The sequence below is a fragment of the Eulemur rufifrons genome, chromosome 8, assembly GCF_041146395.1.
Source record: "Eulemur rufifrons isolate Redbay chromosome 8, OSU_ERuf_1, whole genome shotgun sequence".
NCBI classification, from domain to species: Eukaryota; Metazoa; Chordata; class Mammalia; order Primates; family Lemuridae; genus Eulemur; species Eulemur rufifrons.
In genome coordinates, this window is record NC_090990.1 from 103,653,479 (window position 1) to 103,674,821 (window position 21,343).

Below are 21,343 nucleotides of genomic sequence, written 5' to 3' on the forward strand. Positions count from 1 at the left end.
TTGCCTGGATGGTCTTGAACTCCTGGGCTCAAGTGATCCTTCCACTTCAGCCTCCTGAGTAGCTGGGATTATAGCTGTGCAACATTGCACCCAATTTGATTTTTTTTTTTTTTTTTTTTGAGACAGAGTCTTGCTCTGTCACCTTGCTAGAGTGTAGTGGCATCATCATAGCTCACTGCAACCTCAAATTCCTGGGCTCAAGCGATCCTCCTGCCTCAGCTTCCTGAGTAGCTGGGACTACAGGAGTAGTGTACCACTATGCTGGCTATTTTTTTCTATTTTTAGTAAAGATGTGGTCTCACTCTTGTTCAGGCTGGTCTCCAACTCCTGACCTCAAGCAATCTTTCCGTCTCAGCCTCCCAGAGTACTGGGATTATAGGCATGAGCCACTGTACCCAGCCTCCCTTACTTTCTAATGAACCCTGCAATGTACTAAAAATTATGTTTGCTGTAATTTATCGAGGATCTAGATGTATTTTAATGAGAGAACCCTTTCACTTATCCATGATGCCAGAAGTAGGAGTCTATTACTGTGGTTTTGATATTTTCCCTCTTGTTTTTTAAGTGTCGGGCATTTGTTAGAAGTTGGTTTACTTAGACTCTGTTTTCAAACATTGTAGTTGGAGAGACAGACAAGTAAATAATGGTCACAGCACAGTGTGAATTATGTGAATAGTAAGCACAGAGGAGTAGCATATAGATCAGACAGGGATCAGAGATGATTTCCCTGTAGAGGTGGGTAGAAGTTAGCTGGACAAATCTAACTCATAAAGCAAGGACAGAACGACATAAGAGGTACAGTAAAAAGAGCGAAGTCATGATACTCTACTGTGTAAGAGCTGTAAATTCAAAGATATAAGTTTGGGCTGAGTAATTTGGGAAGGCTTCATGGAAAAGGCAGGCTTGAGTTAATAAGCCTTTAAGGTAAGTAGAGTTTGGATAGGTGAAAAAGAGGAAGACATTCCAGAAAAAGCAGAGGTGTGGATGTGGCATGGCAATACAACCTAGTAAAGAGACCTGTCAAGCAGAAGAGATGTATATGAACAATAGTGAGGAATAAACTAGAGGAAGAACACACAACCAATGTAGTTAGCTGTTGATTGAATAAATGAATGAATGAAAGGTATGAAGTTTGTATTAGAGGATGGAGGAACTGGACTCTAAGGAATGAGCCAGGCAGCTGTTGCCTTTATCCATATGGGAGATGAGGGACTGGACCAGGCTGCAGACAGATTAGAAGTAATGGGCATATGGAAAAATAAACCACTGGTGATAGATAGATAGAATCATCCAAGGAAATATTGTCCCAGACATTGGGGATGTATTCATTAACTTTGGGATACCAGACCTCCAGATGACTTTGAGATTGGCATATTTTAAAATGTAACATGAAACAAGTTATTCTGTAGTTCAAGCAAACTTCACTTTATTAGGCGAAGGGCTAAACTAAGATTCACGGGAGTATCTACTGTTTCCTCTTTACCATTCCTCACTCTTCCCCCTTCTCTACAATCCCTCGTTCTCCACTCCTATTACCTTCCTCACAGTGTTGTCTTTTCTCATTTTAGCTCTATCATAAACTTACTAAAATTTGAAATAATCTTTTGTTATTAAACTAAGACAGATTCTACATGTGTAGTCTATAGCCCCAAATAAACGAATCTGTTGTTTATTTTTGTGGTTAACAATCAGCTTTCTTTAGAAAATAAAGCAAATGCTGCATTCACAAAGCATACTAAATAGGGGAATTAATGTCATCCTATATGTGTCAAAGTGTTTTGTCTCATGTTATGGTTCCTCAGTAGGCCTATATCTTTGTCTGAAAACATCCTGCTGGTTCCATGCTATGAGATAAAGCTAAGCATTTTAGATAGGTAGGTAGGTAGCTAGATAGATAGATACGTCTATTTCTCATTGTATTTCTTAAGAAATGTTCATAGAGAGACATTTGTTTACAGGAAAGAGCATGAGTTAGGTTCAAATCAGCTTTACCACTTAAATATGATTTTGAACATTTCTTTAGCCTAGTTTTTTCAAACTGTAGATTGCAAACCATTAGTGGGTTGTGAAATAAACTTAGCAGAATGCAAAACAGCATTTTTAAAAAGTGAAATAAAATAGAATCAAAAATATCAGAGTGCATTGCACATAGTAAGACTAAGTATTGTTTCATGAAACTTTTATTTCAGTTAACACATACGTGTGTTCTTCAGTGGTCATGATAGAAAATGCATTTCTTTTTTTTTTTTTTTTTTGAGACAGAGTCTCACTCTGTTGCCCAGGCTAGAGTGAGTGCCGTGGCATTAGCCTAGCTCACAGCAACCTCAAACTCCTGAGCTCAAGGGATCCTCCTGTCTCAGCCTCCCGAGTAGCTGGGACTACAGGCATGCACCACCATGCCCGGCTAATTTTTTTTTTCTATATATATTTTTAGCTGTCCATATAATTTCTTTCTATTTTTAGTAGAGATGGGGTCTCGCTCTTGCTCAGGCTGGTGTCGAACTCCTGAGCTCAAAGGATCCGCCCACCTCGGCCTCCCAGAGTGCTAGGATTACAGGCGTGAGCCACCGCGCCCGGCCGAAAATGCATTTCTTATTGTGGGCTGAAGTAAAACAATTTTGAAAAACAATTAACCACTCTGAAGGTCAGTTTCCATAAAGTGGAATAAAATCTCTTTCATGGGATTGTAGTGAGAAATAAATGAGATAATATTTTTATTCATACACAGTAGGGGGCTCAAGCAATAACTGCTAGCTTCTTTTTGATTTCCCTGAAAAGAAGCCCATAGTGTCTATATATGGTTCAGGAAGAAAATTCAATCTTTTATAGAAATTTCTTTACCCACAAGGTATTTAAGATATAGCCAGACACAGGTCCTATGGTTTTACCAACTTTTGAATAATAAGCCAACTTCTTTCCTCAATTTGATGAAATTTCAATAAGACAAATAAATGACATTATCTTACTCTGTTGGTACTTTCCTGCCCTCTCCACGCTCTAGTGTGCCACATACGTACCAAAGCAAAAGGCTTCACATGCACACAGGGCAGCATGGATTCCCATAGGGTTACCTGTCATCTATGTGCAACCATCCCTACCTGCAGTGGCTCCCTGAGATCTAAGACAGAGATGAGTGATATTTGTTTCTATCAAAAGAGAATTAAAAAAAAAAATAGGTTCAGAGGAATGAGGAATTTTAGGGAATATGACAGATGTTATGCTTTTAAATTTAATATGAGGAAAAGAATAGCATTCAGTTTTATAATTTTTTTTTTTTTTTTTTTTTTTTTTTGAGACACAGTCTCACTCTGTTCCCCAGGCTAGAGTGCCGTGGCATCAGCCTAGCTCACAGCAACCTCAAACTCCTGGGCTCAAGCAATCCTTCTGCCTCAGCCTCCCAAGTAGCTGGGACTACAGGCATGCACCACCATGCCTGGCTAATTTTTTCTATATATTTTTAGTTGTCCAGCTAATTTCTTTCTATTTTTAGTAGAGACGGAGTCTCGCTCTTGCTCAGGCTGGTTTCGAACTACTGAACTCAGACGATCCTCCCACCTCGGCCTCCCAGAGTGCTAGGATTACAGGCGTGAGCCACCGTGCCCGGCCCAGTTTTATAATTTTACAATTAAGGAGACTGAAGAGAAAAGAATTGAGGCAAATGAGGGAAGAAAATTTAGTCAAAATATTTATTTTAAAATATTTTTATTAATTCATTTTTGAAAAATACCTGTATTTTCCCAAACAAAAAAATCAGTGATACAACTGGCATTGTTTTAGGATTTTGGAACTGTAATGCCTGACTGGATTCTCATATCTTCTTCTGCATTCAATCTGTTGCTATATCAGTAAATACTAACTTTTTTCCTCCTGTGGTAGAAACTAGGGATACAGCTAGATTACAAAGATGAGTCCTTTCCTGCCTTGAGGAGCTCAGGCTAGGGAGGACTATAGGCTGATCAAAAAATCTCCAGAAACAGGCAAAAAGACAAAGTCATAAAGAGATGCAAAGAAACTTACATATAGCCCTTAGAGGTATAAACAGAAAACTTGAAATAAACTCTTCTACTTAATACTGTGTGTGTGTGTTTATTGAGGGGTGGTCTCACTTGATTGATAAAGAACTTACAACTGGCCGGGCGCGGTGGCTCACACCTGTAATCCTAGCACTCTGGGAGGCCGAGGTGGGCGGATCCTTTGAGCTCAGGAGTTCGACACCAGCCTGAGCAAGAGCGAGACCCCATCTCTACTAAAAATAGAAAGAAATTATACGGACAGCTAAAAATATATATAGAAAAAATTAGCCGGGCATGGTGGTGCATGCCTGTAGTCCCAACTACTCGGGAGGCTGAGACAGGAGGATCCCTTGAGCCCAGGAGTTTGAGGTTGCTGTGAGCTAGGCTGATGCCACGGCACTCACTCTAGCCTGGGCAACAAAGTGAGACTCTGTCTCAAAAAAAAAATAAAAAATAAAAAAAATAAAAAAAAAAAGAACTTACAACTGACTGTAGCTAGAAAAAGTTCCTACTTCAAGTTTGGAGATATTCCCGAAATTTTGTTTTTCTGTCATTGGAAAATAAGAAAACTTCCTACTATAAAAAGGGCTGTCACATCTCTTTCTACAATGTTACAAAAAGCTAGTTTTATGGCCCCTTTGGAACCTATCCTTTGAGGGGATGTGTGACATTTTAAACTCTAGGCTAATGCAGGGTCATTGCCTCCTGTTACTTGTGGGACAGCTGGTTGGAAGCTAGCCCAAAGCTGCTAGGCCTGACAGGTGGATTGGTGATTCCCCACAACATACCAGTGGTGACAAATTTAAACTATCTTTGGCACTCTTGTCCTCTTTCTCTGCTCATCTTTCATTACTGTACTCCTGCTTTAACCGAGTTTATCTGCTTGCCTGCCCTTTTCCTCCTCATGGTTTCAGCAAATTTCCATTTCTATACTTCAACATACAACTTTCTAGCCTTCAAAATGCTCTCTTGTCTTTTTTATTCTACTGGATCATATCCAATATCTCTTCTAAGACCTGGCTCACAATATTTCAAAGAAGCCTTCCATTTATTCACCATATATTGACTGACATATATATCATATATATGTCCATATACATATAGGCCTTCTGTACTAATTTAACTGAACTCCACTATGTTCCTTCAGGAATTAGGTACCTCATTTGTTCTACTTTTGTACATACTGCATGTTTTATGCAGGCATTTTCAAGCTATTACTCTTCACTCTGCCTCCAAATTAAACACTGAAATAGTTACTCTCTTCTTTCATCCATCTATCCTATATTATTGTCCCAATAATGGTAACAATAATACTATAGTGATCTGTACTCTCTTGATCCTCACAAAACCCCGTAATGTGTTAATATTACTGCATACACTTCGCAGACAGAAAATGAGGTTCAAAGAGGTTATCCCAGATCAAACAGTGGCAGGGAAGATGACATCCAAGATCTGGGATCAAATAGCCTCAATGAAGAAAATTAAGTAAGGCCTTATGAAGGGCGTTGAATATTAAGCCCTAGTTAAGGCATTGGAAGAGAGGTTCCGAGGAAGAGGGCTCTCAATCAATGTTAACAGACAAATACACAAAACTAGTACCAGAGGCCCTTTTGCAAAGCGTGTTTTTGCTTATTTGTTTAGTCTTATATGGTTTGGTTTTGTTTGGAAGGGATTATGCCCTCCAAGCCTTTGTCATTGCACTCAACTCTCCCAACCTGGCCCAGCCCAGCCCCTCCCTGGGGGACTCAGCGTCTGGATGCTGGAGGCCAAAGGCAGCCCAGGCAGGTGATAATCTTGGAGGCAGAACCACGGCCTCCAGTCGGCCGGGCTAACGACGCGCTTAACGACGAAAGATTGACGCGGTTGGACCGCACTATCCGCGAAGCGACAAGGGGCGTAATCTTGGCATCGTTCTTAAAGATGAGTAGGAAAAGAGTAGTGAGGGAGACTGTCTTCCCTGCCGGCCATCTCTCTTTCTCCTCTCCCTTCTGGGCCCCCAGCGTCCATCCCACAGCCTGATTTACTACGGAGTCGTGTAGCAATGGGGAGGGGGGAAAGCCACTGATTAGCAATTATGGTAACTCGGTTGCTAACTCAAACGGGCTCATTTACATATAAGTTGCAAGTTAATGTTCTTTTGGAAGGACGCAGCATGTCCATAGTTCTCTAACAGGGCGCCCACGCCAGCCCGCCCACTCGCCCTGCCACTTATCCAGCAAATTTTACTTCCTTCTCGGCTTCCTTAGCCTCGCCAACGCTACCGCTTAGGTCCTCCTCTCAAAGATTGGCCCCTCCTCCCACCCGTAAGTTCCTCCCCTCGCCTTCTCCTCCCTCCCCGGCTTCCAAATATCTCTTCCCCGCCCCCTTTTCTATTTCTGAACAGGCATGTTCCAGGCAGCTCACACGACTCCTTAGATTACTATGGCATCGGTAGGGTCCTGAGCGTCGGGGAAGCCGGAAAGCATATCCTGGGGAAAAAGGCTTGGACGCAGAAGAATAATTTTACATCGAGATCTGCTGGGGAATTTATTTATTTTTGGTCTTGGCTGTACTGAGGGAGGAAGCGGAGGATGTGTGGGCCAGTCAAACCTGAGGCAGCCTGAAGGCCCCCTCAGGCGGCGCCGCGGGCAGCCCCGCAGCCGGGGCCTGGTGCAGCCGCCGCGGCCGCTGTCAGGGAAGCGCAAGCGGCCAATGGAACCCGGCAGTGGCCGCTGCTGCTGAGGCGGCGGTGTCGGCAGTCCGACCCCGACCGCCCGGACCCCCTCCGCAGGAGTCCCCCAGAGGTAAGCTACTCCTCCCCCGTGAGTCCCCTTTGCCCTGCTGGTGGTGGTGGGGGGTGTTCTTCTACCCTGTCCCGTACAGCCTCCCCCAACCTGGGTTCGAGTACAAAACTGCCCTCCCGGTGGCAGCTGCACCCCGGGTTCCTTCTCCACCCTTTCCTCTCAGGCCTCGGGTCCTCCTCTGTTTTTTGGCTTCCTCTTCTGTTTAGCTCCTCCCTCTGCCCCGGGGATTCCCCCCTCCCTCACTGTTATCCCTGTTGCCTCCGTCTCGAATTATTATTTTTAAGTCATGAACCCTTTCCACATCAGAGTTCATATATGTTCATTCTTGTCTGTTCTTGTCTGAGTTCCTGTCCCAAACCTTTCCCATGGACTTCGCCTTTATCTCTTTCCCTATTTTGCCCCTTTTCCTCCGAGGACTCTGCATCCCCAGCACGGGGTTTCCATTTCCCTGAACTAAAGATTGTATCCTCCCTTCCTTTGCTTCTTCTGATTCCATTACCTCACCGTCACCCACCCACCTACCTAGCTCCTGGCTTCCAAGAACCGCCTAGTCCCTCCTCTTTAAGGGATCTCAGGCCTTTGTCATCATTCCTAAAGTACCATTTACATTCTACTTTGACCCTAGCCTCACCCTTCTTCTCTAGGGTGCTTTATGATCCCTATAACTTTCTTTAGCTTCTCTTTCCCCCTCCTCAATCCCCCAACCCTCTGGAGGTTTGTTTCTGTAGGAGAGAGAAGGTCTGACAGTACCCCTTCCCATTCAGGATTTCCAGCTTTGACACCGCCATCAAGTTTCAAGGATTTTGCTGATCCTTGTGACACTTGGTTCTGTTTTCCCTATGGTCTTTATGTATTCTCTTTCATACTCTTTATCTCCTCATACCACTTATTTCAGGATCAGCTAAACCTTGAACTAAGAAGAAAAATGTGTTGAGAGGAGGCGGAGCCTCAGCTGTCTCAGGCTTTTTGGGATAGAAGGGTGTTTCTGAAGGATGGAGCAAATTTTAAAGAAGTCCCTATCAGATTACACTTTGCTGACTCCGCAGGAGCAGCCACTAGGAGGGTTGAGCAGGCCTGCGTGGAAACTGAGGTTGTGCAAAATTTTGTTTCAGATTATTTAATTTTAGGCTTGTGTTAAAGGAATTACAGAATAGAATGTCTTCTCACCCCTGTCCAGATGCAGAAGAATCAGTTTACTGTCTGTGGCTTACTAGAATAGTTTTAGTTGGTTCCATAAGAGCTCAGGCCTTGGGTGGAGTGCGGAGGTGGGTAACTGGGAAAAGGAACATGAGACAATGGACAGAGCTTGTACATTTACAGTCAGGACTCCTGGGTTCAGCATGTAACTTCCTCGCTTGACCTCTAGAGTAATCTTCTTGGGAAAATGGTCCACTCTATAGTCATCAGTGCAGTAGTAGGCTAGTAGCAGGATGTAGACTTGGTTTATTTGTTTACAGAACATTCTGGGTTCCTCAGACAAAAGGTATTTATTAGTGGTGGTTCAGTCATCCTGAGAATTTTCCTTCATCTTGGTCTTTCTGTTGGATCTTTCTAGTCTACAACCATGGATGTAAGTCATTTTGAAAGATAAGCTTCAGTCCGGTTTCTTTCATCTGCCCTGTTTTTTTCCCCAGTGCATTAAGTTGCTGATCACCTGTGCTGTTCTTCCCATACTTGATCTATAACTCCAGATCTACAGGTGGGAAGTATGTTTATTGGGAAACCTGTTGAGGAAGATGGCTGGAAGAGAGACCTTGGAATGAGCTGGGACTTAGGAATCTAGTTGTTGCCTTGTATGCCATGTCTCTTTCTTGGCCTGTGATACCAAAGAAGGTATGTGAAGTTCCATTCATATTCCAGGCTCTAGGCCTGTTTGGAAGTAGTTATGCCACCTCGTCCCACTTCTCCCTTCTCTCTCATCATTAGCCAGAGTGCAGCCTCTACATAATCCTCCTTTTTAGGAGAAGCTTCACTCCTTGGAGGCCCCCCTAAGCAGAAATCATATTTCCCCTAGTTTCCCTGCCTCCTTCTTAGAGTTGAGTCCACACTGCATGAAAACAAGTTTGTTGAATGCCATCTGAAGCAGCAAGTTGAGATTCTTTGATTTGGGGAAGAGGTTTGGGAGGAACCTTTAAATAATTGGCATGAGACAAGAGAAGGCCTAGTTCAAGCACATTTGGGACTTGCAGTGGGGAAGAACAGTTCAGAGAGGAGTGAAATACAGGTTGCTTTCTTTGCCATCTGTCTGTTTCAGCAGGGGCTCCCAGAGCTGGCTTGGGCTGTCTGGCTGGAATCTGCTTATACCAGCTCCATGGTTCTGCACAGAGTTCTCAGCCTGATTCAATATTGACTTAACTATCTTGAGACCACTGCCCTCACTACCCTCCTTCTGGTAGCTTGAGAATGCCCTCTCCCCTGATGCCACCACCCTTTGGGGCCTTGGGTAAGCATTTACCTGTTTCAGGGGAGCTTGAGCCTGCTTGACTACTTGGCCCTGAGTTTCTACAAGGAAAAAGGAGGACTCAATCTCCACCTTTACCATTGAGGTCAAAGAGGAAAGATAAGTTGAGACCTTCTTAAAGAAAGGTTTGAGTTAAACCTTAAGATACAAGGAGGAACTTCTTAACAGCAGAACAGGCAGTCTGAGGTGATATGGAGCCTCTTTTGAAGAGCAACCTCTTTTTAAAAATTATTATTATTTTTAGACACAGCGTCTTTCTCTGTTGCCTGGCTGGAGTATAATGGCACAATCATAGCTCACTGCAGCCTCAAACTCCTGGGCTCAAGTGATCCTCCTGCCTCAGCCTCCTGAGTAGCTAGGACTGCAGGCATGCACCACCATGCCTGGCTAGCTTTTAAAGTTTTTGTAGGGATAGGGTCTTGCAGTGTTGCCCAGGCAGGTCTCAAGTTCCTGGCCTCAAGTAGTCCTCCTGCTTCATCCTCCCAGAGTGCTGGGATTACAGGTGTGAGCCACCATGCCCGGCCCTAAAAATTATTAAAGGAATATATACACTTGGTAGCAAATCCAATGGTACTGAAAGAGTTTATGATGAAAACCAACAGTCCCTTTCCTTTCATTCCTATTCCTTCTCCCTCAGAGTTAACCTCTTTAATTATCTGTGTTTAGTCCTAAAGGTTATCCCTTAGCTTTAGATAAAATGCTTGTGTCTGTATTTCTTGACTTATTTTACAAAAGAGAATTTAGCTCTTGTTTATGTAATTATGTCATTTTTATGTCTTCTACTGGATGCCTGTGAAACTTTAATATTTTTTAACCTCCCTTTTTTTTCCCCATTAACTTTTTTTTTTTTTTTTTTTTTTTTGTTGAGACAGAGTCTCACTTTGTTACCCAGGCTAGAGTGAGTGCCGTGGCGTCAGCTTAGCTCACAGCAACCTCAGACTCCTGGGCTTAAGCGATCCTACTGCCTCAGCCTCCCGAGTAGCTGGGACTACAGGCATGCGCCACTATGCCCGGCTAATTTTTTTCTATATAGATTTTTAGTTGTCCATATAATGTCTTTCCATTTTTAGTAGAGACGGGGTCTCGCTCAGGCTGGTCTCGAACTCCTGACCTTGAGCAATCCACCCGCCTCGGCCTCCCAGAGTGCTAGGATTACAGGCGTGAGCCACCGCGCCCGGCCCCTTTCCCATTAACTTTTAACAGTCTCTCTTAACTCACCTTGCAGGGTGAAGACATTGATTCCCCTGCCCTTTTTTCCACATCTCATGGATCCATCTCAAAGGATCATGAGATGTGGAAAAAAGGGTAGGGGAAAAGGATCCTTTAAAAGGAAGAGGAAAATTGAGCTTGCCTGCCTGCTTGGAGGCAGAGCACTAGATCATATGATCCCTTAAAGGCCATTCCATGAAAATAGAGGAACAGATAAAAACATCATGATTGGTCTGAACCAGTCCATATTTATCTGGTCCATGGAGAAAGATTTTTAAGAAGGGAATGGCGATTAACTGGAGATTGATTATGGGTGGGGCTCTTTACCATTCTGTCCTAGCAGAGACCAGTCCAATAAGTCCTTTAATGGAAGGACTGTTAGCCTAGTGGAAGGTTGTTAGCCTAGAATCTTTTGAGGTGATGAGAAGTGGGAAGCCAGATTAACTGATAGTATCCCCTCCCCCTAGAGTCCTCTGCAGACATGCACTTAACTGTTCAGTCACACAAAACACATGTGTGTACACCCTCTCTGTTCTCTCCAGCCGCTGCTCTGCCCTTACTGTAACAAACCTTGATGCTCAGACCAGGATTCCCTACTTTGCCTAGATGGGAGCTATGGAACTCAGTCAATTCTCAGCACTCCTTCTATTCCCACCCCCCTTTCCTACAGGCCAGCTGCTAGGCTGGGGCATGGGAGGCCTCTTTTATTTCCCCTGCAATCTGGAAGGAGAGTTTAGGCTCCCAGGGTGAAGTGTGGAGCCTCAGTTGTCTGAATGCCCTTGAAGGCCATAAGAATCATTTGGTATTAGAGGTTTGAATTCTCTTCTGTCCCTTTTTTCTTATTCTTCTGACTTACAAGAGGAAGGATAGTGAACAGTGGGCTTGTTCCTACTCTTTTTCTTTTGTTTCTAGTCCTTTTGCTTTCTTTAGAATGACTACCCTCAAAGGTAAATTTTTTTGCATTCAAAAATGAATGGGCAGGCTTCCTAGCTCTCTGGGAGGCCGAGGCGGGTGGATCGTTTGAGCTCAGGAGTTCGAGACCAGCCTGAGCAAGAGCGAGACCCCATCTCTACTAAAAATAGAAGGAAATGAAATGGACAGCTAAAAATATATATAGAAAAATTAGCCGGGCATGGTGGCGCATGCCTGTAGTCCCAGCTACTCGAGAGGCTGAGGCAGGAGGATTGCTCGAGCCCAGGAGTTTGAGGTTGCTGTGAGCTAGGCTGATGCCACAGCACTCTAGCCCAGGCAACAGAGTGAGACTCTGTCTCAAAAAAAAAAAAGAATGAATTGATATTGAAGACCATGTCTGGATTTAGGTTTTGAAGACTCCCATTTCTATTGTCTAAATTGTCAGAACAATCTAACCCTGTTCCCTTCAACACCTTCTTCTCTCCATGACTTGCTTCAGATGCAGGTAGTCCCCAAGTCCCTTAGTGGCCAGTAGGGAGGCCCAGCTCCAGTTTGGTGGTTTCTAGTGGCAGAGCTGCTTATAAAGGAGAGGAGTCTGGCTTTCCTGCACCTCTTGACATTGTTTGGTTCCCTGAGGAGTAAAGGCTGCCAGATCTGTTCAGTGGTGAAGTCCTGTGAATACTGTGATGTGGGGTTCTTAGCTGAGCCCTGGGAGTTTCTCTTCTTTTGCCTTTCTCATGTAATAATCCCAATTGTAATTAGTTGCAATAGGCATCTGCTAAATTTTCCAGTGAGGTCTGAGATGTTGTATGTAGGAGAATGTCTAAACTCTGAACTTCATTTCCTTTGAAAGTTTTGAAAAGTGGACTTTTAGGAGCTTTCAGTGACTTGGAAGTCTCTGGAGTAGAAGAAAAGGGAAAGATGTACCAAGCATACAGAGATTGAGAAAAAGAGTTGGTTGTATAGGATGATTGAGGCTGTCATGTGAATTTCTAAGCAGACCTAAAAGGTATTGGTTCCAGCTGAATTACAGTGATCCTCTGATGAGGGTACCCTACCAAGGTGTGGCAGGGAATGATTAAAGCTTCTTTCTTAATATTCCTGTGCCACCCATAGTTGCGAGTAGAGACAGATCCACATAGGTAGCCATGCTGGTTCTACTGCTCAGAAGACACTGCCTAATTTGGGGAGACAACAGAGTGAAAGAGTTGCCACTTTACCAATACCAAGCTCAAGCTGCATCAGGGATATTAAATTCAGGGATGAACTTCTTGCTTAACACAGTTGGGAGAAAGAAACTGAAGTAGCCTTTTTTGGTGATCTCTGAGAACAGAAGAGTTCCCCATCTGTCTTTCTGCAAAACTTTGGTGGTGACTGCTGGGAGGCAGAGAGCTGGACGATATGATATTTGCAGATCAAAGGAACCTTGAGTCTTAACATTTCAGAGGTGCAAGAAGAGGTACTAGAAGGGTGGTGGTGGAAAACGGCCTTCTAGAGTGACTAGAGAATCTATGGGCCTCCGTCTTCCACCTACCCAAAGTATATGCACCCAGGGTCACCAGGGTCAAAGGTGATGTCACTAATAGGTGGAAATTATGTGCATTCCAGCTCTACAAAAGCCTTCCTCTTGCTCACACTTTTGAGCATGTTTGTGAAGAGGCCTCTGAGTCCACTGTTAGCTATAGCCAGATTCTGGAGCCAGGTTGATCTGATGAAATTTCCTCCTGTTCTGCACTGATTCTCCTGATCTGGATTTGGTGAAGCTCTGAAGAATTGCACTTAGAGAGCAGTGGCCTTTTGTCAGCAGTGTTCTCTCACTGAATTTCCTTGCCAAGAGTCCCTCTGGAGAGGGGTTCTTAGTTATGTGGTTCCTGTTCCTCCTTGTTCTTTGGAAGTTCTAGACCAATGAGTCCTAGCCTGATTTCTTTTTGCCTTCTCACTGTCCCTTCTGTTCTTGGAGTGTGTATGTGATAGTGGGGAAAGTAGCGTTGGGGTGGGAGAGGGCTATCATAAGTGTTTTACTCAAACAAGTATAGCTCTAATTCACTTCCTTTATAAAACAATATAAGTTTTATATTACACATACCTACACACACATTGTTTCCTAACCTTTTAGATGATTAGGATTCAACTAGCATTTATTGAGTATGAGTACTACTGTGTGCCAGGGGGTGTGCTAGATCCTTTCACATACATGAAGTTATTTAATCCACACAGCAACAAGAAGTGTTTTTCCCACTTTGCAGTTGAGGAACCTGAAACTCAGAAGATATGTGGCATGCATAAGTTTGTACATCTTATAAAGGCAGAGGATTTGAACCCCCACCTGTTTGCCTCCAAGTGCAGGGCTCTTTCCACTGTATGTCAGCTGTCACAGCACTAGAGAAAGGGAGGGTGATATCATGAAGTCAGGCAAGCAGAGAAATGGCACAACTTCAGCAGGGTTGATGATGGCTGTTTTAGAGCTGTTTTCTCCTAAGTGAAGCCTGGCGTAGTATTTGCTGGCCTTTATTCCCTGGGAGTTTTGAGTCTAAAAGGGACAGTAAGAATGTATCTGTAACTAGAAGAATATATCCAGACTTCAAGGCCAGGCACGGTGGCTCACGCCTATAATCCTAGCAGTCTAGGAGGCCCAGGCGGGAGGATCGCTTGAGCTCAGGAGTTCAAGACCAGTCTGAGCAAGAGCGAGACCCTGTCTCTACTAAAAATAGCAAAAATTAGCCAGACAACTAAAAATAGAAACAAAAAATTAGCTGGGCCTGGTGGCGAGCGCCTGTAGTCTCAGCTACTTGGGAGGCTGAAGCAGGAGGATCACTTGAGCCTAGGAGTTTGAGGTTGCTGTGAGCTAGGCTGATGCCACGGCACTCTGGCCCAGGCAACAGAGTGAGACTCTGTCTCAAAAGAAAAAAATAAATAAAGACTTCAATACTAAATAAAGGTGAGATGCACAGGACCTGTGTGTGGAATGTTATATAAGTAAGGACATACTCCTTAAAGAGGAAAAGGAAAAGGTTATGGCAGACATTTAAAGGGAGACAGGAAGAGCAAGAGGATATAAAAGTATTTGAAGAGGAATAAGGGAATAAGATTGAATTGCTCCCCAATCTACCTGAAGAATTTGTAAACCTATATAAACATAACAAATATAAAACAATATTTCACATATATTAGCTAAGAACAGAGGCTAAGCTGAGTAAGTGCAGAAGAAATAAAGAGTAATGTAGTGATAAGAAGTGGAGGTAGTCAGGGAAAGCTTCCTGGGAGGAGATGGCTTTCATCTGATTTTGAATGAGTCCAGGAGGACAAAAAGAGGTGCCTGGGAAGGTTTCATGGCGAAGGGAAGACCTGAGGATGGCACCACTAACCAGTGTGTGTATGTATCTCCCTTTTTGTTCCTTTCTTCCTCCCTCCTCCTATAGCTTGGAAGCTCGAAGTCTGGCTGTGGCCATGGGAGACACAGTAGTGGAGCCTGCCCCCTTGAAGCCAACTTCTGAGCCGACTCCTGGCCCAGCAGGGAATAATGGGGGATCCTTGCTAAGTGTCATCACAGAGGGGGTCGGGGAACTATCAGTGATTGACCCTGAGGTAGCCCAGAAGGCTTGCCAGGAGGTGCTGGAGAAAGTCAAGCTTTTGCATGGAGGCGTAGCCATCTCTAGCAGAGGCTCCCCGCTGGAGTTGGTCAATGGGGATGGTGTGGACAGTGAGATCCGTTGCCTAGATGATCCACCTGCTCAGATCAGGGAGGAGGAAGATGAGATGGGGGCCACTGTGGCTTCGGGCACAACCAAAGGAGCAAGAAGGCAGCGGCAAAATAACTCAGCTAAACAGTCTTGGCTGCTGAGGCTGTTTGAATCAAAACTGTTTGACATCTCCATGGCCATTTCATACCTTTATAACTCCAAGGAGCCTGGAGTGCAAGCCTACATCGGCAACCGGCTCTTCTGCTTTCGCGATGAGGACGTGGACTTCTATCTGCCCCAGCTGCTTAACATGTACATCCACATGGATGAGGATGTGGGTGATGCCATTAAACCCTACATAGTCCACCGTTGCCGCCAGAGCATTAACTTTTCCCTCCAGTGTGCCCTGTTGCTTGGGGCCTACTCTTCAGACATGCACATTTCCACTCAACGACACTCCCGTGGGACCAAGCTACGGAAGCTGATCCTCTCAGATGAGTTGAAGCCAGCTCACCGAAAGAGGGAGCTGCCTTCCTTGAGCCCAGCCCCTGACACAGGGCTGTCTCCCTCTAAAAGGACTCACCAGCGTTCTAAGTCAGATGCCACCGCCAGCATAAGTCTCAGCAGCAACCTGAAACGAACAGCCAGCAACCCTAAAGTGGAGAATGAGGATGAGGTAAAATTCTGGGGAGGGACAGAGAGGCAGGTGGCAGAGGGCTCCACGGAGACAGGATGTCTTATATAGAGTTACTCTGTCCTTTCTGTCCTTCCCTCTGTTTCATTTCACTGATAAAAGCATGGAATGTTAGAATGGAAAATGACCTTAGAATTCATGTATTCCAACTGCCTCATTTCACAGAGGAAGAACTCAGAGACCCAGAGATAAAGTGACTTGCCTCCGGTCATATGTGGCGAGGCTGACACTCCTGACTCTGTTCAAAGTTGTTTTTATTAAACTACCACTGCCATTCCATTAACTGTCTACTTAGAATTGTGGCAGAGTCACTCGCCACCCTAACTTGAGACCTGGGATTGCCACTAGAGCCTTCAGAACAGCAACCATGGGAAAGGAAAAGGGGCTAGTCTGTGTGTGCTGGGGAAGGGGGATGTTAGAACATCAGCTTCATTCTCCTGGCCACTCCTCCTCATAATCCCTCTCCCCTACCTCCTGAAGATCCTGCCTTTTGTTGACATAAGGGTAAAGTTCATTCTTTATCACTGAGGCATCTGCAGAATGCCCGCCTGCCTGACCTTTCTTTGCAGGAAAGATTGCCTTGCTGATATCTCTCCCATATCACTTGGAAGAAGCACAAGGGAAGAGAGAAGCAATCTTAGTCTGGAGCAAATCTAGTGCCTAGTCAAGGACCTGAGGCTGGGAACAAGAGGAAGCTACGGCAGCAGTTGGGGATATCCAATTTAGGAAATAGAGCAGGGAGGAGATGAGCACATCAGTAGGTTATACTCCCCTTCCCCACTCCACATCTGGACAGATAGCAGGGAAAGTTGCCCAGAGGACAACCAAGTATTGGTGACCTGGTGTCCCAGCCAGACAATGGTGCCCCAGTGCCCCCCCCCCGCCCCACTCACCATTGGCCAGGCTCCCATCCTGGCTGCCAGCCCAGCCTAGAAAAGAAGGGAGAGAAAAACGAGGAATTTGCACTTGTTGGAAAATGTGTATAGCCATGGTCCTGGCATCTGCTTCTATGGGGCACATAACTCACCCACATTTTTGATACAATGGAACTTCTTTCAAGTAAAAGGAGGTTAGAGTGACTAGGGAAGGGAGAAGGCTGGAGGGAGGGGAGACTACAGAGCTTGCTCTCTCTGGAAATTTGGTGTTTTATTATGATAATTTAATAAATGTAAAGCTAAAAGTGCTAACATTTATTGAGCACTTAATATGTCAGGCATCACACCAAGTACTTTATATTTAATCCCCACAACAACCGTAAGAGACGGGTATTATTTTACCAGTGAGGAAACTGACGCTAAGAGAGATTAGATGATTTGCCCAAGGTTTCTCAACTAGTGAATGTTAGACCAGGCCTCAGATCCACAGCTGGTGCTCATAACCATTCAGCTGAACTGCTTTGGTTATTTCTCAGCATCTAGTTCCCCAGGTCTCCAGCTGTCAAAGGCCATTTGGGGAAGAAGAGCCCAGGCCATGGCCATCTTCCACATCCATGCATAGGCAAAGCCCAAGCTGTTCTCAGAAGCAGAATGGACCATTTTCATTTCTGGTTGAGCTTGGCAGTGAAGCCCAGGGTCATGAAGGGAGGGTGTTGCGGAGCAAGAAGAGTCTTCCCAAGTCTGGTATAGCTAAGGTCCTGAAAGATTTGAGAGCTGTCTCTTCCTGGGGTCAAGCCTGTAACCATATGAGTGTGAGCAACTGGAAGTGAATTCCTTGGTGCCTTTTGTCAGGCTTGGCTTTTCTCTGTATCCATTTTGTAGTCCTCATCTTAGGACCAGAAAAGTTGAGGCCTCAGGGCTTTTCTTACTCTGTGCTGATCCTCGGTCCCTCTTCCTCACGTCTAACTCCTACTCCTACCTGCACTGAAAGGCAGGTATTCTGTGAGTCCTTATATCATCTAGGGTGAGTTCTCTAGCTGCCATTCTCTTCAACCTGACTCCTTATCTTGGGTACTAGATCCAGGAAAGGAAGGAGATACTGCATCCCTGGGCACTCCTAGGTTATCCCGTGCTGGCAGAACAAGACACCTGAGTCCACTGTGGCTCCTCAGAAAATGAGAGAGCAAGAAAGAGGGACAGAAGATAAATATGAATATCGCTAGGTTTCTGAGCATTGGAAATCTTCAGCACAGGGGTCTCTCCTAACCCCTTTGTCATTTTGAGGATATGTCTGTCAAGGCCTTTGTCCTCCAGATACCAAGGGAATTGGTTTTCCTTCTTCTATTCCTCCCTGTCTCCTGTCATGCAATATTTATTCACTCAACAAATAGTTACTGACCTTGTACAGTGTGCACAGTGTGGAGGATGGAAAATAAAATGCTGTTGTTCCCTCTAGGATCTTTTAAGGTAATATGGAAACCCCCATTTCTAGGGAACTGTTTAGTTTGTGACTCTCTTAAAAAGTTGTTTCCTGCCATAAGCATGAAGTATACAGCTTACTAAAATGAAGCACATAATTTTCTTAAGGCCTGAGCAGAGACACTATAGAAGGAGAATGTCTAGGGGGACCCTGACACTCTGCTCCCAATCTCTTGCCTTTTGGGTTCTGAGTTTAATCCTGTGTTCCCACCACCAGTAAAGGAGCTCTAGAGGATGCGGTGGGGACTCAAGGAAGAGGGCCAGGGGCTGCTTGTACAGTTCTCTTCCTGCCTGGGGTCTTTCTGCAGAGCTCTTCTCCACCCAGAGCTCACAGAGGGTTCCATTTCTTTCCTTTCCATGAGGATTCCTTTGTACCTCCTGCCCCCAGCCCGTGTGCACCCGCGCCCCGCCCCCCCCACAATCAGAGGGCTCTAACACTGATTTCTTCCATCTCCCACCATTCCCTCCATAAAGTGTGCCTTTTCAAAGCAATTTTATCAGCCTAGTCAGGGGACTCTGCTCAGGCAGTTTTCCTTCCCATTTGTAACCAAATTATAAATATTTTGGCATAGGGTGAAGATATAGGAAGCAGAGAGTGAATTTAGGTACCACCCCCTCCCCACACCCTGCCCCACATAATGACACTGTTAGTAGATCAGCTTTGTCTTTTCAGGACTGCAACCTTTGTACAGAGAAATCTGCTGCGTGTAACATTGGAAGCCCAAGTGGGCCTTCCAACCTGATATGGTGTGATGTCAGAGCTTGGCCTCAGCTTTACTCCTTGGAGCTGACTTAGTATGAGTGACTCAAGCCCAGGGAGTAGGAGGAGAGGAGCAGGTCATGATATATACTTCTCTTTCCCCAGGGAGGTTAATGAGTCAGATGGGACCTGTGTGTGAGACTTATCAAAAGCATTGCTCATGGAGCCAATGTCCTGCCTGCTGATCCTTTCCCAACCAGCTCATGGGCAGAAATTGAACCACTAAATCAAAATGGACTCTGACATCCTCTCTGCCTTAATTCGATCCAAAGTAGAATAGTTGTTGCCTTAGGGGAGTGTTTCCAAGTGTGGCTTCTCAAAGTGTTGCTCTCCCCAGATTCTTTAAGGAAGGACCTGACTATAGGACCTCCAGCTAGAATAGAACTTAAACCATGGAACTGAATTAAGTAGAATTTGAAATGCTGATCTAGAGAAGAAGCTGCCTTCCTGCCCTGGGAGCTCTCCGAACTTTGTCTCTTAAGTCCAGGCCCGCCAGGTCCTGCCTGTTTGTGCACACATGCTGCCCCTGCTCCCTGCTGTGGTAGATACTGTGGGATAGAACCCAGGATGGGCCCTGTGCGTGAGCACTGCTGCAGAGCTGCTGAATGAGAGTTTGACCACCATCTCTTTTTTCTGTCTTGCTCACAGATACCAGTAAGACACAGGGATGGGGTGTTGTTTAGATAAATCCTCTAGACTGGAACTGGGACAGCTGCTCTCCAGCTAGTCAGCTTTCTCAGATGAATTTAACTGGGATCCCAATTTATGTCAAAAAATTGTAATATATGGATGATTGTGCCATTGCATTGCAGCCTGGGTGACAGAGCAAGACCTTGTCTCAAAAAAAAAAAAAAAACAGTTGTAATATATTGAGTGTCATGTGGAATAGCCTGATAGGAAGCCTAAGGGGGGTTATGATATTGATTTCTCCTCTACTCCTACCAACGTCCAGCCCAGAGATTTCAGATTCATAGATCTGGGATGCCCTTTGTCGCACAAGTTCAAAGTTGGGATTCAGCTTCCCAGGGGGATAATGAGGCTGATTAGAGAGAAAGTATACCTGCCACTGAAAGTTTAGCTCTTCTTCCTCCCTGAGATTTCCAAGAAGCTGGAGGAACAAGGGGTTTCCAGTGTGGGGTCACACAGCTTATTAAATTCAGTCCCTCTGTGGTGGTCCCCACGGAGGAGAGTTTGGTTGGCAGTGCAGAGTTACTACCCGAGGGACCCAGCTTTAGGGTTTTGTCCTAGAAGGAAGATTCAGGTGAGAATAGAAGGGAATAAAATGAAAAGCAGAGGCCGCTTTGTCTCTTCACCCATTCTGACTTCAAGGTCTGGACTGGCCTTCTAGCATCTCCCACAGTGTCTGGGCAAGTGGCTTTTCTGGGTTGATTTTCTTTTATTAAAGCAGAAAGGTAAGAGCTTCACAAGAGAAGCAGTTATGATCCAAGTTGGAGCTAAATTCTTTGCCTTTGTCTCTCTCCCCTCCCTCCCTGCCCCCTCCTTCTCCCCTTGCCCTCTGGCCCTTTCCCAGGAGCTCTCCTCCAGCACCGAGAGTATTGATAATTCATTCAGTTCCGTAAGTGGGGCCAGGCTGGGACTGGGTGGCAGGCTCCCCCCATGGCCGCATTTCCTCTCCGTCCCCAGGTCTTCTGAGCCCCCCCAAGCCAAGGCTGGAGTTGAAGGCCCCTTTTCTCCCTGTGAGATCAGCTCCTCCCTCCGAGGCCTCCCAGATCTGGAGGAGTCCCCTGACCTCCTCCATTTGCTGCGGATGTCCTGAGCCCGGCTGAGATGTGCTCAGCTGATCCTTCTCTCAGAGACAGCTGGGATGCCGTGCTACTCAGCCCTCAGCTCCTGGGTCTCTGGAGCAAACAGCTGGGAGAGAGGTAGAGTTCACTCCTGGACTGGAGCCAAGAACTGCCTGGCAGAAACCCCCAGGATCCTGTTTCTCCCACCCTTTCCCCATGGCTTCTGCCACCAGATTATCAAATATTTATTCAGAGTCTTCTAAATGATAGGCCCTGTACCGGTGAGCTGACTCCAAAAGCAAACAGGACTTGGCCTGAAGGAAAGTTTTACCTCCCCACAACTGATTTTCTTTTTTAACTTCAACCACATTTTTTCCAGGTCTGAGTTCTTCCCTTTTCCCAGCTCACTGCCCAGGATGTCTCTTAATCCCACCCTCCTTTCTTGTTCCCTCTGGACTAACCTCTGACCCTCTGGTCCCACAGGGTCTTGGACCTTGTTGCTGGGCAAAGACGTGAGAGGAAATGCAGGACCCTCAGGGAGTTTGGATAATTTTTTACATTTTATTTTTGATTTGTCTACCCAATCAGTTTTCTATGTTCTGTGCTAATCCCCTTTCAATCATGATCCTGTCTCCTCCCACGTGGCCGAGCCTCTCTTGAGGACTGGGGTCACATTTTCAACAAGCTCATGTAATTTAGGGGCCCCCAACCCAAATGCTGATGGGAAGGAAT

General features: G+C 45.3%; 1 protein-coding gene across 3 annotated transcripts in view; it reads left to right on the forward strand.

Moving 5' to 3' along the window:
* The first annotated feature begins 6,430 nt into the window (after window positions 1–6,430).
* Window positions 6,431–21,343, forward strand: part of PI4KB (phosphatidylinositol 4-kinase beta) — a 28,943-nt gene continuing 14,030 nt past the window's right edge. Inside the window, exons 1-3 of one of the 3 annotated variants that reach the window (XM_069480596.1) lie at window positions 6,431–6,796; window positions 14,798–15,734; window positions 20,398–20,442. In XM_069480596.1, the coding sequence (XP_069336697.1) occupies window positions 14,826–15,734; window positions 20,398–20,442 (954 nt within the window). In that variant the 5' untranslated portion in view covers window positions 6,431–6,796; window positions 14,798–14,825. The remainder of the gene's footprint in view (window positions 6,797–14,797; window positions 15,735–20,397; window positions 20,443–21,343) is intronic. The other 2 variants (XM_069480597.1, XM_069480598.1) reach the window with 2 other exon arrangements.